The 15,359-nt window shown below is 42.0% G+C and overlaps 1 protein-coding gene across 1 annotated transcript; it reads left to right on the top strand.

Moving 5' to 3' along the window:
* The first annotated feature begins 3,105 nt into the window (after positions 1–3,105).
* On the top strand, positions 3,106–14,885 carry LOC145224577 (MAM and LDL-receptor class A domain-containing protein 2-like). Its single transcript, XM_080091114.1, has 33 exons — positions 3,106–3,414; positions 4,943–5,180; positions 5,840–6,000; positions 6,227–6,273; positions 6,574–6,670; positions 6,740–6,860; positions 6,933–7,114; positions 7,209–7,330; positions 7,577–7,670; positions 7,834–8,004; positions 8,078–8,181; positions 8,264–8,354; positions 8,422–8,628; positions 8,705–8,864; positions 8,949–9,057; positions 9,136–9,394; positions 9,477–9,611; positions 9,720–9,859; positions 9,938–10,078; positions 10,167–10,226; positions 10,344–10,389; positions 10,463–10,594; positions 10,666–10,841; positions 10,915–11,070; positions 11,160–11,898; positions 11,981–12,118; positions 12,194–12,374; positions 12,464–12,678; positions 12,749–12,898; positions 12,969–13,205; positions 13,352–13,617; positions 13,747–13,837; positions 13,963–14,885. Exons 1-33 carry the CDS (start codon positions 3,354–3,356, stop codon positions 14,154–14,156), a joined length of 5,421 nt encoding a protein of 1,806 aa, XP_079947240.1. The 5' UTR covers positions 3,106–3,353; the 3' UTR covers positions 14,157–14,885.
* Positions 14,886–15,359: the final 474 nt, after the last annotated feature.

Below are 15,359 nucleotides of genomic sequence, written 5' to 3'. Positions count from 1 at the left end.
ATTAGTTCCAATTGTTGAAAGTTCGACCATAATTGTCCTTGACTTTGACTAGCCTTCCACGAAATTCCGAGTTTACGGTCTGAACGCTTAAATTCCTGTCCCAACGCAAAAATCAAACCTCTTACCTGCAAATGCCAAATTTGTGATATTTTCAATCAATTGGCCATTTTCCTGTTGAAATGCAATAAGTACCCTCTTATTGGTTTATTAATTGTTTAGTGGTGTAGGTAAATGTGCGCGATGCACAATTAGAAACATTCTCATTGGCAGGATCGATTCGTTTTTCGCCGCAAGGACTTTATTATTGTTTACAGCAACGTGACAAGCAGAGTGAGCGTTTTACGCCGATGTCAAGGCCTATCATATCCATTTCAAGGTCAAAACCTATAATAGCCAGTTGCAGTTGCAGTTGCCGTTAGCCAGTGTCAGCGTTAAGAAAATGTAGACTTCAAGTTGCTTCGTTGTGCAAAAAGCATTTAGTTTGAAAGAAAGCTGATAGTCTGTTTGTACAAAAAAACCTTACACTTACTGGATCAAAAACTTCTGCTTCTGTTCCTTCTTTTGGCTTTGTCAGGTATTGCGACTGTCCTGTTCTGTTCTTCAATGTCAAAACTTTCATGATTTTGAATAGAAAATTTATTGACAAGAACTTGCGCTAAAACTGTTTGTTGACGCAAGCAAACGTGATAAGTAAACATGGAACACGACTGAAGATTGGTGAAAAATCAAAATAAGGTCAATCAAATGCCTAATGATTGCAATAAATGTCTTATAACATGTGTGACATCATTTAGTTCAGACGCAGGTCATATAGTTTGGAATAAATGGCGTAGTGCAAAAGCTGTAATGGAAGTTTTGTTTGTACTGTTAGTTTGTTTTGTATGTATAAAATGCAAAAAGCTAACCGCCTTGTGTGAATAAAAATATATCACAACATTTGCATCTCTTGTCGTAAATTTGTATTTATGTTTAAATTACCGGTGAGATGGTGGTAAATTTAACACACTTGTGAAGCAGCTAATTGTTAAACGTATCAAAATGACATTAAGGCAGCCTGGTTCGTGCTCGAATAAAATACAACCGTAATACATCTTGGCCAGTGTGTGGTGCCTCTTCTGCGAATTTTGCAGAAAGTTACATGCTTTGTTGCCACAAGCACGACCCACCTTCACGATAAACATCTAACTGGGGATTTACATGGGTCAGTGAGACGGAAATCATAAGTTCTATTGTGTCACGAAATACGTTTCTATGAAAGAGTTGGCTAGGGCTTTATCGCGGATGCTTGGACTGGGCACACATTTCGCAGCTTGTCAAAGTGACATTTCTTTCATAAACGTTTGCGGTCGCAAGTTTCAACCTTTCAGTTTCAAAAGACAAAGAGTCAGGTGGTGGTTGAAGTGACCCACACCCCGCTGTAATGTTAATCCTTCTTAGGAACTGTCAGTGCAGTCGGTCGCTAACGCGTACCATGGGATTAGTCCGGCAACGAAAAAGCAAGAAGTTTGGCCGTAGTACATAGGCCATCACCGGCCACTCCTCGTAACGGCCATTCAGGTCGCTAAGTGGACCTAGGTTAGGAAGCATACGCGGTAATTGCCGATTAATGGGTCATGTTCAAGGAACGAATCAAAAAAGCTGTGGTCGCCGCGTAACAACCAGAGAAGCAACATGAGTTATGTTCAGTATAAGACGCCGGTTGGATCTGATCTTTTTGCAGCACATTTGTAATACTGGCAAAGTACGAACCGAAAAGCAGGCTTGTGTTGCAAATGTTGCCATATAAAGTTCGGTCTCCCATTGGGAAACTAAAGCATTGCATCATAAATCGCCGGGCGCGTGGCAGAAAACTAATGTATCCTCTCACAAAATCGCCAAAATGACGTAGCTCATCTCAACTGACGTAATCATCAAGATGCCGTTTTTGGAACAGCTTTGGCTGTGACCGACCACTTGTTATTGCACAAGTGGCAAACGCAAATCTGTACGTGGTGAGAAAAGAATTCGACGCGCTACGAAAATAAAACTCGCTTACATCGATCACAGTAACAAACATGTAAATTAAATCAAGTCAATTACGTCTGCACTGCACCTGTTTGTTTCTGTTCTCTTCGCCTGTGCTTGTACAAAACAAGGCATGCAATTATCAGCAAACTAAGGCATAAGTTGCGTGGTAAATGTCACCAAACGGTGACAAACGTTGTCGTGACCAGAACGGCCCAACAAACGCGACGTAATGGAATAAAATGTTGGAGTTGAGGTCATAGCAACCGTGTTTTTACTCGCAAATTTTTGTGCCCTTTTACGGTGTGAAAAGCGTAATGTTTTAGTTCCCGGTTGGAAAGATCGTGAAGTTCGATGTATGATAGGAAATAGCGACACTGCACGACCGAGAGGAAGCAACAAAGTCGTGTGTAATATAAATAAAGGCCTCAGCGCGTTTTCTCTCAGTTGCTTTCGGTCATCACCAGTTGTTTTATGAATGGTAACCGCTACATGAGAATGGCAGTTTTGTTGTATTTTTTGCCATGACTCAAGATATTTTTCTTGGGAATTCCCAGCATAGGATCTCAACAGAAACAGGAGAAAACGCGAGATTGTGCGGGAACTTCACGTGTGCAGTCAAGGTCAAAAATGACAATTCTCGACTCTTCAATCCTGTAATGCTCCGCATTATGGAGCGTATTCCTCAAGTCTTTGCCTAATGTGTCTGACGTAATGCGGCTGTGCGCCTGAAGGCACGAACGCACGCTTCTTCGCGACTTCTTATTTTTTCTGCAATACGCGGCAGAAGTTTATAAGAGCCACGCTGGAGAAGATGGGCAGAGCAGTTAGCTTTTAAGGCTTGCCTCGGTATCTCATTTGGTTGATGAAGAGAAGGTTGTCTCGCAATAGCCAGGGCCAGATAATGTCATGACTTTTCACGGTGTATTTGTTGAGATCGCTAGGAAGATACAGACGTCGGTGATAGTTATCGTATAAGGTGTAGTTGGATTAGTTTCCCTGCAAGTAAGTTTCCCGTCTTGTCGCGGGATCACATTTTACCTGATAAGATTTAACATTTAGAAGTTGACGTTGTGTTTTTTTTTTATTATGCGCAGAAAGTAGTATTTATTTTTTTAAAGTTACCACGTGGGTAACTCGAAACAACGGCTTAAACCGCACTGGACGGAGCCGCAACTACGACAAGAATCTCCAACAAGCGCGTGCATTATAATATCAAGTTGCAGAAAAAGAACGAACACTGCGGAATAGCAAGAAAAACGACGCGACAAGGGGATCGTACAACTTCCACGTGCATTTTTCTTCAAACCGACATTCCACTAGCGGGAAGCAACTGCTGGTGAAAAAACATGACACCTTCAACAACGCGGCTGTGCGCCGTCTTTTTAATTTTGACGGCATTGAATTCAGGTTTGTGACAGTTTATTTACGACTTAACGAATGCCCGCATTGAAAAAGTACCTGATCTGCGCGGAAAATGAGATTACGATGCCCGGCAGTGAATGGCATAAGCTTTTAATCTAGAGGTGCGCCACCTCCCGCTATTTCACTGTATATTTGTGTTGCCATTTCATATCAACAACACTGAATAGATTCGAGCTGACCCGTGCACGCCCAACAGGCAACGTGTCGAGGGCCGTCTATTTTGGCTGTCGCTGCTAATTGTCCCGCAAAGTATATTTGATTTTGATGCCGACGGACGTTGACAAGACTTTTGACTCATGACTGGACATTCCGATTCCGAGAAACAAAAACAAACTTGCGCCGAGAATTTATAATTGCTTGTAATTTGGCGGCGCTTGTTATTAACAATTCTGAAAAACTTTTATAAGATATGCAGCCCAATGTGGGTAATTAACCCGGTTCCGAAATTGTTGTCGCGTCTGGAGCTCAAGGCGCTTCTTGAACTGCGGCACTTGTTGCCCTGCATTGTGGAGCACAAATTATAGGCCTGACATCTCAACATCGCTTGAAACTTGTTTCATGTGTTTCAGTACAAACAGTCGTATGATCTATAACAAAGTGGCGGGCACTTGGGCGCAGTATTCGCTGCTCTCTGGCGACGGACGCGCTTTAGTGGTCGAGAGGAAATAAGAAGTCAATCGCAGACGCATTAATATGTGGCCTGTGTAACGAGCGCTGTCTGTAGGGATTCTCCACGTTTCTAAAGATTTGTAACAAAGGAAAAATTCTAACAGCACGAAGGAGGGGAAAACGTGATGACTACTAGCGCGCCTAACGGTCACTAATGACGCAATCGCTTGTTTGGTTCGATGTAAACCGGACATAGCTAAATAGAAAGGACGCGGTATGCACAGTTCCATTGAAATGATTCACAACATGGTCATAACAAAACTACGTACGAGATATATTCTTGACCCCAAAAATCTGAAATTTTTCAAAGAAATATTCTATTACGTATAACGTTTGGCGCCATTCAGGAAAGTTTGACCGGCACATTGCTGATACCACGTAATTGAGTGAGATAACAACGCACGGTTTGGCTTTAGCGCGATGTAAAATGTTCAAAATCAGAAAATTATCCACCTCTTATTATAATGGTTTGCGTCAGCCTGGGTAGATCTGGAACCTGTTCAACCTCTTATATCATTGGACTGACAGCCAAAATATTAAGCCGTACAGATTTCCCGTTCTCCGAATTACGTGTGTCATTTCTGACGAACCGGAACAATCATTATGACCATAAAAACTAGTTTTTTTTTGACAGGCACCCAAAAAGCAAGTTTTTTCACTCGAATTCAGTCTGTACAACCGCATTGTTTTGGTTAACCAAGAAAGCACGTCTGCATTTTGAAACACCACGTAATTACACACTACTAAGAAACGTGTGCAATTATGCACCACACAAAATTTTATGTTGCCAAACCAGTATATAAGGTCAACACTTAAATATGAATATTTTTTTTACAATTTCCAGGATTATGCAGAAGTATTGTGGAACGGGAACGCCGCTCAGTGACTTCTTCAAGCAATCCCGATCTAGAAGCAATTGTTATTAAACCTGGCCACATCTCGTATCTCCAGTCTTTAGGCAAATTGCTGAAAAAATCTTCTATTGAATCTCCAACTGTTGTTGCAAGCACCGGGTCATCACCCCCAACAACACCTGATGATATTGTACCACCTCCTCCCACGACCGATGACGAATTTTCGAGGTGAGCTATAAAATGCGCGGTTATGGAAACTAAAGACGTGTTTGCGTTTTTGCAACGCCTCAAAATCGTGTCAGTTTAATCCGCAGATTCGGTATTTTTAGTCGGGCCTCGGCATATGATAAGGCGATTTGATTTCGAATATAATACGCACAAAAATATCAACACGCTTACGGATGGGATTATGGTGGACGAAGACAATGAAATATCACGTTAAGATTATGATTTTGTTTAAAAATGCTGCGTCAAGGCACAAGTTTCGAGAAAGTTCAAATATCGTTCTAATCTGTCATGTGTCACTGCATCTTATACCTTCTCATAACTGCAAGATTAGAAATTTCCGCATCTGACTTCAACCCCGAATGAGAAAAGGAGCTTAAGACAATGTTTCTTACAATCTCACATTCCTTGAGCGACCACAATAGTTTTGTTTTTTTGCCCAGCGGTTATTTTCGAGACATGTCTGATTTTGACCGAGAGCAAATAACACGCGACGGATTAGCAAGATTGGAGAATATTTCATTTCCTAATTCGTCTAACGCCTCTTTACTATTCTAAACTATTAATTTAACCGCAAATGAGTTAATTTTTGGTTTGAAATGTTTGTGACAACATACGCAAACTGTCATAGATGGTCATAAGCAGATTTATCGGTTTTGCAGTGCAATCGTCAACTTTACCTCGGGAGAGACACAAGTGAAATCAGAAGTCGGCTCAACTGATACTCCGACAGGAATCGACCCAACTTACTTTGAAGAAATCGCCAGGATAAAGAAGGAAAAAGAGATTCACGGTTTTGCTCAAATCATGGGAATTAACAACCGTAAGTGGCAAGGCAAATTGTTCGTCAGGGAAAAATTATTTTTCGCTGATTACCACCGGTTTTACTTAAACGTGACGCACAACGCCTTAACGAGTCCTCAGTGTAAGATTCCTGACAGTTTATTATCACTTCACCGGGGCTGTTACCAATTTGGTGATCGTATTTTTTTGGCACATTTTTACCGTTTGTTGGTAAAGTATTTAATGTCAGGTATTTCTCTGTACAGATGTTGGTGTTACTGGAACAGTAGAGGGCGACATGAAATTCGGTAGGGTAAGTTCTTCGAATCATTTCAGTGCAAAATGCCGATATATGCTAAAAAGAAGTTTTCAGCTCATTTTTTGTGAATCGAATCTGGAGCTAGCTGTTGCTTCCGGAGCGTTTTTGGCTTGTGAACATTTGTTCGTGAAATGCTAGGTACAGGAAAAGTTATGTTAAACGTCTGGTCGCACGCATTTGCCGTTTTTGGTTTGATATTTCCGCTCTCTTGTCCCTGCTGCAATTTTTGCCGGCGAACTCACGGCCCGAAGCCAAGGGTTATGCAACCTACTAAATAACGACTTGTTTTTGAAGACGAGAAACGCAGCAAGCAGCGACAAGTGGCCAAAGGACAAACACGGCCGTTACCGAGGACTTGTCCGCATTCCATACAAGATTTCTTCAAGATACAGTAAGTTTTGCTACAGGTTTTCAAGTACCCTCAACCACAGTCAAGATTAAAAAAACACGATTTTTACAGACCGCACTCAATTGGCAGTAATCAAAAGTGCCATGAAAGTCTACGCTGACCACACCTGTATTCGTTTTCTACCAAGGACATCCACTGACTATCGTTACATCGCCATAAAAGACGGCAAGGGGTGAGTTGAAGCTCTTACAACGGACATATGTACGTTAATGTAAAACGATTCGCTAAATGTCGTTTTATGCAGATGTTGGGCTTACGTTGGAAAAACTGGTCTCACCGAGCAAACAGTGTCACTTGGAATTCCCGGCTGTGTATCAAAGGGCATAGCTGCACACGAATTCATGCACGTTGTAGGATTTCAACACGAACATTCCAGAAGCGACCGTGACAAGCACGTCAAGATCGTTAATCACAACATCCAGAACGGTAACGACCAAAATCATCCTAATGCCACACAAGCCCATAGGCATTAACTTAATAGTGTTAAGGTTATGCTAAATTCCGTCTTTTTGATCTGCAGACATGGCGCTGAACTTTGCAAAGTACAACGACACGATCAACTTGGTGGTGTACGATTACAACAGCGTGATGCACTACGGAAAAACTGCCTTTTCAAAACAGCCTTATCTGCCATCAATTCAGGTTGGTATTGATCATTTCCATTTGTGATTAGGAATTATTCCAAATCCAAATGATTCAAGTGATGAGTATGCATAAAAATGGGATATATGAAATAGTTTGCTTGCACGTCAAGCGTCCGCTTGTCGCTCAATCGCCAACTCAATCGAATTTCCCACGCAAATGAGTCATGATTTAACTTTTGCCCCTGGCATCGCCCCTTACCCGAAGCACGCGATCTAACCATATTGATTTCTAATCGTATTCCAGATTCTCCCTAAGAGAAAACCAGAACCGTACATTGGCCAGCGGGAGAGGATGAGCCCTTACGACATCGAGGAGATTAAATACCTCTACAATTGCGGTAAGAAAATTTAATCGCCCGATACACTTATTGTAATGCAATCTTTTCATCTGTGAGTCACCCGTATCCCGAAGCAACCAAATCGACTTAAAGTGTGTTTGCGTCTTACACCGAGAACGAGCAATTTGCGGGCAGAATTCGTAAACCTTACATTACTTTACAGCACCTGGCACCTACAAGCGGTGTGGACGCGATTACATCAACCAAGCCAGCGGTTCCTTCAACAGTCCTTCATACCCGGCCACATATCCGCTAGAGGCGCACTGCACATGGAATATCACAGTCCGACCGGGATTCTACGTTAGCGTGACGTTTAAAAACATCGATATCAAAGGTAATCATGCCCTCCTTAATGACAGCAATTGCGTCAGAGAGGCACAGTGAACTAACACGATGTCTCTATTAAGACTCTCCACTTTGTCAACAAGACGCAATTCTGGTTCACGACGGAATCAACGCCGCCGCTTCTGTGCTAAAGACGATTTGCGGATCCCAAAGCAAAGATATCACGGTTGGTGTTAGGCTGTCATAATTGCAAGTCTAGCATTCGGGTGTTTTGTAATTAATCATCTGTTTGACATTTTTGCCTGTAGGTTACTGGCACCAAGCGCAGCATGTTTATTATCTTCAGTTCCGACACCCGACGTGAATCTATGAAGGGATTCCGTGCAACATTTACTGAAGGTACGTTTCGTTAGCGTATTGCTGGCTACTGTCGATTAAAAGTAGTACTAAAGAAATTTCTGTGCAGTGCGTAGACCAGGACGCGTTCCAGCTGCTACCGTGACCCCGACCCTGCCGCCAATCACCAACACCGTTAACGGATTTCGTTGCAACTTCGATAGTGGGACTTGTGGCATGACCCAGGACACTTTGGACGAGCTCGACTGGGACAGACAGTCTGGTAGCACACCGAGTCGCTACACCGGCCCCGTTGGAGACCACACAACAGGAAATGGTACGATAAACACCTTTATATGAAAACAATACAATAATTAAATCGGGCAGTTTTTTATCAATGTTTTTTCAAACAGGTTTTTACATGTACGTTGAGGCTTCAGACCCCGCCGGACCAGGTGACAACGCAGTAATTCGTACGCCGTGGATGAGCCGAAGCACTCGTTGTGTTTCCTTCGCTTATAACATGTACGGTCGATTAATGGGCAGTCTTCGCCTTTACGCCTTCGAGAAACGGTAAGTTAAGCCAGGATCGTAAAAATAAATTGCTTGAGGCAAAGCGCCAGAGTTGAGGCTTCATTCTTTCTTTTATCTGATCAGAAGCACCGACAGATACGGACACGAAGTTCTCTTGTGGGAGAAAATAGGCGATCAGGGCCGCCCATGGAAAACCGCTGATTTTACCTACAGACCACGCCGTACTGTTCAGGTAAATTAAAAAAATCATGAATCATGCATATATTAAGTTCAATGCCTGTTAACTTATACCCAATGTTTACTTCTAAAGGCTGTGCAATTTTACTGGGAAGTTTACGTCAACTTCTATCAATCGGACGCAGCCATCGACGATATTATTATTTCTGCGGGATCTTGCGCCTCCACTACTGTGTCCAATATTATTAGCTGGACTACCAAGAACGAGCTTACAACACCATTAACTACAACCACTGCACCACCACGACCCCCAACCACAACACGACGGGTTACAACGAGGCCAACTACGACAACCACAACAACAGTTTCAACTAAAGCGCCATTGTTTTCTGGTACGTGATGTTTTGAAAAAAAAAAACGGTACCAATATTCCACAGGGCATGTTTTGATTGCGGATTGTGTTATTTTCTTTAGAAGTGAATTGTACATTTGAGGACGGTTTGGGCCCCTGGATGCAATCCAAGAGGGACATATTTGATTGGCAACTGAAGAGTGGAAAGACTCCAAGCCATTCGACCGGACCATCGCAAGACCACACTACCGGTTCTGGTAAGCAATACCAACCACAGACAAAACTTATAACCTAAATACAACAATTCAATTTCATACATTGGGATTATATAGTGTTACCAAGCGCTGACAATGCACATTTTTCAGGAAAATATATTTACATCGAGGCATCGTCTCCACGAAGAAACGGTCACGTGGCACGTCTTGTTTCACCTGCTCTTACCCCCACGATTCACTGCTTCCAGGGATGGTATCACATGTACGGAAAACAAATCGGAAACCTCAGAGTGAGTATGAACTGGGTTAGCTATTTGGTCCAACAAGTTTTAAATTACAAATCGATTTAACTTTCTTTTGTCACGCAGATTTCCCAAGTCGTGAATTCGGTTTCGAAGACCCTTATTGAAATGAACGGCAACCAAGGCAACGAATGGCGTTATGTCACTGCGGAGGTAAACACCCTTGAAGTGAAAAAGTCAGCCCGTCGCTCCGACAGACTAAATGAGGTTTGTTTAACTTAGCATCTTTTGCCAGTGCATAAAGTTGTTAAAGTTGTAAAATCTATCTTTTTTATCATTACTTTTTTAATCACAGGAATTTGACAAGTTGCCTGGAAGAAAGGGATCAAACGAGGAGGACGAACAGCCTTTCGATGTAATTACCCGTTTTCATATTAGTAACAATATTAATTGCACTTAATTTACACTTACATATATTTCATAACATCAGTAGTTTGTTATATTTGAAACTAACAAACAGTGATCTTTTTAGGGCGAACTTCCAATTGAAGGTGCTCCACAAAAAGGATTGGCTCACGGTAAGCAAGCGTTTCTATATGGTTCGCCTGTAGATGTTGAGCGCGATTTTTATGCGTTTCCCTGTGTTTGCAGATTCAGCGATGTTGGCAGATCAATCAGCGCTTAACTATCAAGGTGTTCGTGTTGTTATCGAAGGCACAACAGGCGGCGGTTACGCTGGGGACATTGCTCTTGATGACATTTACATCACGGACGGCCCTTGCAGTAAGTATCTTCTACAAAGCCTGAAACATTAAAATGCAAAACAGAAAACTAACGGATTATTTTTCTTTAAGGTTCTCCCGTGGTCACAGCTGTTCGACCTGTACTTCTCAAGAAGCTTAAGTGTACCTTTGAAGGTTCTGGAAAGCTGTGTGGTATCAGACAAGTGAAGACTGATAACTTTGACTGGACGCCTCATAGCAGCAGAACACCAAGCTCTGGCACCGGACCGAAGTACGATCACACTTTGGTAAGACATGATAACAACTCGGTTAAGTTGCCTTTCAAAAACAATTTTAAAACGTTTGTCATTATATCAACAGGGAAGAGAAGACGGAGTTTATCTGTACATTGAAACTTCAGGCCCAGACCGAATTCCAAACCAGGTTGCTGAACTTATGACACCAAAGTTTGTGCCCGGCCCCTATTGCGTGCGTTTCTACGCCCACATGCAAGGATCTGGCATGGGAGGTTTATTGGTGAGTTGTTTGTTTTACTATTTGTCAAACCTTGGATCGTTTGGGTGACACATATGGAATTAAAATATGACCAAAATTTTTGTTTCCAGATGTACTCTTTGGAAGATATCCCTGACAAGGTAGGGGGATCAAAACCAACGTTGCGCTGGAGTGTTACCGGTGATCAGGGAAAGAATTGGTTCCAAGGGAAATTTGACTTTACTTCCATTCCTACCGCTCGATCTGTAGCTTTCATAATACAAGGAAAAGTTGGACCTACATTTACCAGCGATGTCGCCATCGACGATTTCTCCGTCACACCAGGATCCTGCAGCGGCACTACTACTAAAGCCCCGACAACTACAATTTCAACAACAACAACAGCTCCCACTACAACAACGACAACTACAACACCTACAACGACTCCTACAACAACGACTCCTAAACCAACAACAACAACAACAACAACCACAACTACAACGGAAAAACCAACTACAACAGAAAAACCAACGACGACCACCACAACTACAACCCAAAAGCCAACGACAACGACTACAACTACAACAGTGAAACCAACGACCACAACCACAACTACAACAGTGAAACCAACGACCACAACTACAACAATAAAACCAACGACAACAACGACAACTACAACAGTGAAACCAACGACAACAACCACAACTACAACAGTGAAACCAACGACAACAACCACAACCACAACTACAACCAAAAAACCAACGACAACGACCACAACCACAACACAAAGACCAACTACAACTACACAGAAACTCACGACAACAAAACCACCAACCAAACCAGTGTCTGTTCAGCTTCTCTATCCGACAGGTAAGCAAAGCTAAAACAAGATTGATGTTTATGAAACGTTAACTATACTTCAGCGCTAACTTTTATAACTTACAATTCACAGATTTCGCGTGTAACTTTGAAAGAGGTGTGTTATGCGGCATGACTCAATCAAAAAACGACAACTTTGACTGGATTCGCCGCAACGCAAGGACACCAAGCTCAAACACCGGCCCCAATACCGACCACACCAAGCAAACCAGTAAGTCCAAATCAAACAATTTATACGCAACTCTGGTTCACAATGAATTATTAATGTATGTATTTTATCAAACAGACAGCGGATACTACATATACATCGAAGGAAGCACTCCAAGGCGCAATGGTGACACAGCGGGCATAAAACTGCCAACTTTGTCAGTGAGTGCACCAAAGAGATGTGTTACGTTCTGGTATCACATGTTCGGTGGTGGAATCGGAGATTTGGAGCTGTTTGCCGAATTTGGTCTGCCAGCAAGGTTTGTGAATACTTACATTAAATTGACATTGTTTGGTTTAGAAAATAAAATAAGATTTAGAAAATAAATGTTTGACACCTTGATTGCAGTGCTCGCAAATCAGGAGGTGCAAAATCCGTGAAAAGAAGCGTTTTCAAGAAAGAGAAGGCTCAGGGATCAAAATGGATTATGGGTCGGGTAGAAATTGACCAGGACCAGCAGTACGTTGGTGGATCTGTTAACTTGCAGTTTATCGGAACAAGAGGCTTGACGTTTAGAAGTGATCTGGCAATTGACGATGTCTGTACTTCTGAAGGACCATGCGGTAAGTTGCGGATTAATTGTCTAATAAAGGGGGAAGACAAAATTTAAAAAAAGGATCGTCCACTTTGCAGACCTCCAAAACAAGTGTAACAGAAACGGAGTTTTAGCAACAGCAGCTCCCCGAGTGAAGACGACAAGAAAGCCAACAACCACTACAGCTCGACCTACAACTACACCAGCAGGGCCAGTTTTTGATCCAAATTTGGGCGTTGGAATGTCAAGTGAGTACAGACACCCACTATATTACCTCCTTACATGAGCAAACCAATTTACATACCTCCGTACTTGCAGTGTGTACGTTTGAGGGCGCTCAAAGACGCACTGTCCCATCGCGAAAATCATCGTCCCCAACAGCGGTTGATAAATCGCGGGACTTGGGCGAATTCAATTCCCCGCAAGACCAGTCGGACCAAAGCTTGTGTGGACTTAAACAGCTTGTGAGGCAAGACCGATTTGACTGGAGACGAATTTCTGGCAGGACACCAAGCAGAGAAACTGGACCGAGCAGTGACCACACTAGTGGTGGAGGTGTGTATTTATCTTATATTTTTTTGAAAACATGTTGTTGAATTTGTATCTAAATTTCACTTTAATATATGGATGCATTGACCCAGAAATTTAATAAATGAATTACGGTTTGAAAAGAAAGTTGACCGAATTGGTTTTGCCTGCAGGTTTTTACGTCTACATCGAAGCATCCAAACCACGCGCTCCCAACGATGTAGCGATGTTGCAAACGTACAAGATGCACCCAACACCGTATTGCGCAAGCATGTACTACCACATGTATGGAACTCATACTGGTCGACTGGATGTAAAAACTCTACAGAAGTTGACCAACGGACGAAGCCTGTTGTCTCACATTGCAAGGAAGCAGGGCGACCAAGGAAACTCGTGGCAACTCTTGCAAGTTGACTACACTCCTCGCAATGATGCAGTGGTAAGTTAACGTCAAGTATTTGGAAAGTTAAAAGTAGTCTAAAATATAGAAATTTGTCGCAAATATATTTCATATGCAATAAAACAACAAGGGTTGGTTGCGTGATTAAAAACGTATTTTTTTGTTTAGGACGTTGCTTTCCGCGTTGACGGCATTGTTGGATCAAATTTCAAGAGTGATATTGCCATTGACGACTTTTCTATTCTTCCAGGACGATGCGGTAAGCAAAAACTTTAAAACTTTTTTATTTTACATATCGGTTTGTAGCCACTTTTGTTTAGATAACTTGACAATCATGATTCACTCTGTCTGACGTTTACATATTCGTTTATTTTTGCTCAACAGATGCATGCAAAAATCCGTCACACAAATTTACAAACAACCTCCGACAACAGCAAACCTTCTCGACGGGTTGTGTTCACAATAAGCTCTTCTACGTGCGATGTTGCAGTCACACGCAAAAGCAGGTCGTCTACAGGCGAGTGGCAAACTGCAAAGCCGATATGTTTACCACAAGAATGCTCAACTGGTTGTGCTGAGAGCAGCGCAGTCAGCAACTCCTCAAAGGTGCAAAACTCGCCAACTGCCCCCTCTGCGGTGCGAACTGTTGTCATGCCGACAAGTGCGAAAAAGCAATTTGCAAAAGAAGGAGCATTCTTGCTCATGGGGCGATATCGCATCAGTGTTACACGTTTGCTATGCGTTTTCGTTCGATTTTTCCTTTTTTACTTTCTTTAAATTATACTTTTACGTTCACTTTTTGTTTCTTGCCTTTGTTTTATTTTTTTGTGTTGTTTATTTGTCGGGCGCCTTACAGACGACAGCAGAGTATTTTTCCTATTTGGTGCAAACACCAGAAATGCTCCATGACTGAATTCAACATAACCTGCACCATATGCAGCATATATGATAACACTAACTATAATTTTTATTCCAAGGTAGGCCGAGCCTCCAAAGTAATAGTCTATTTCTGCAGCCTAAGACTGTGGTGTTTACTTGCCCTTACATGTTTTACGTAGTTTATTGTTCGTTTTCTTGTTCCATGTGTCTGTTCCAGTGTCCAGATATATTCTTGCGTCCGTTTTGTGTTAGAAATCGTCATATATGTCGCGCCAAGTGCACTTCTGCTCTATACGGTTTCCAGTAAGAGCTTCAGATTTTGTTGTACGTTGCAAACCTCGCTGTCATCATATACATAACGGCTACCCAAGCCGGTATCATTCGAGATTGTTCTTGAACGTCCGTGCAATTAAATCGAAATCGGATGATCTGTTCGTGTGTTCTTTGTAGGGTTCTTGGAGTGGCATGAAGTATTTTGGAATGAAAGTTACGCTAAAAATGAACTGAAAATTTCGGCTAGTATCATTAACATTTGATAATCGACACAGAAATAATCTTTATGGTCCGTAATTGCAATTTAATGTAATTGAATAATTACACCACAGAAAATACCCCCGTTTTGGGAAAGATTAATGTCACTTTTCGGTTTCCAGGAATTTGCCCATGCCAGTGAGATTTGGCAAAATTCAGGTCATAAACGGTTATGAACGATCATTGTGCCTTCCCACAAAACGATAAAAGTCGAAAGGCCGGCCAAAGTTTAAAATACTTTTTACAAGTAAAGCATTACGCTAATTTTACGTAAATTCCAAATTTACAAAAAAGTTATTTATTCTCGGTAATATACTTGGCATGTTGATGGATCTGGTTTCCAACAAGTTGCTGAAACGATTTTTGCAAAA

Source organism: Phallusia mammillata, chromosome 4 (genome assembly GCF_965637545.1).
Source record: "Phallusia mammillata chromosome 4, kaPhaMamm4.hap1.1, whole genome shotgun sequence".
Lineage (NCBI taxonomy): Eukaryota > Metazoa > Chordata > Ascidiacea > Phlebobranchia > Ascidiidae > Phallusia > Phallusia mammillata.
Note: the sequence above shows the minus strand (reverse complement) of the source record. Positions and strands in the feature narration are given on the sequence as shown.

Bases quoted from the DNA above. Each gene is read 5' to 3' on its own strand.
- LOC145224577 (XM_080091114.1), top strand. From the start codon at position 3,354: ATGACACCTTCAACAACGCGGCTGTGCGCCGTCTTTTTAATTTTGACG. The intron at 6,671-6,739 runs GTAAGTTTTGCT...CGATTTTTACAG, and splicing joins CAAGATTTCTTCAAGATACA to ACCGCACTCAATTGGCAGTA. The intron at 9,860-9,937 runs GTGAGTATGAAC...TTTGTCACGCAG, and splicing joins AACAAATCGGAAACCTCAGA to ATTTCCCAAGTCGTGAATTC.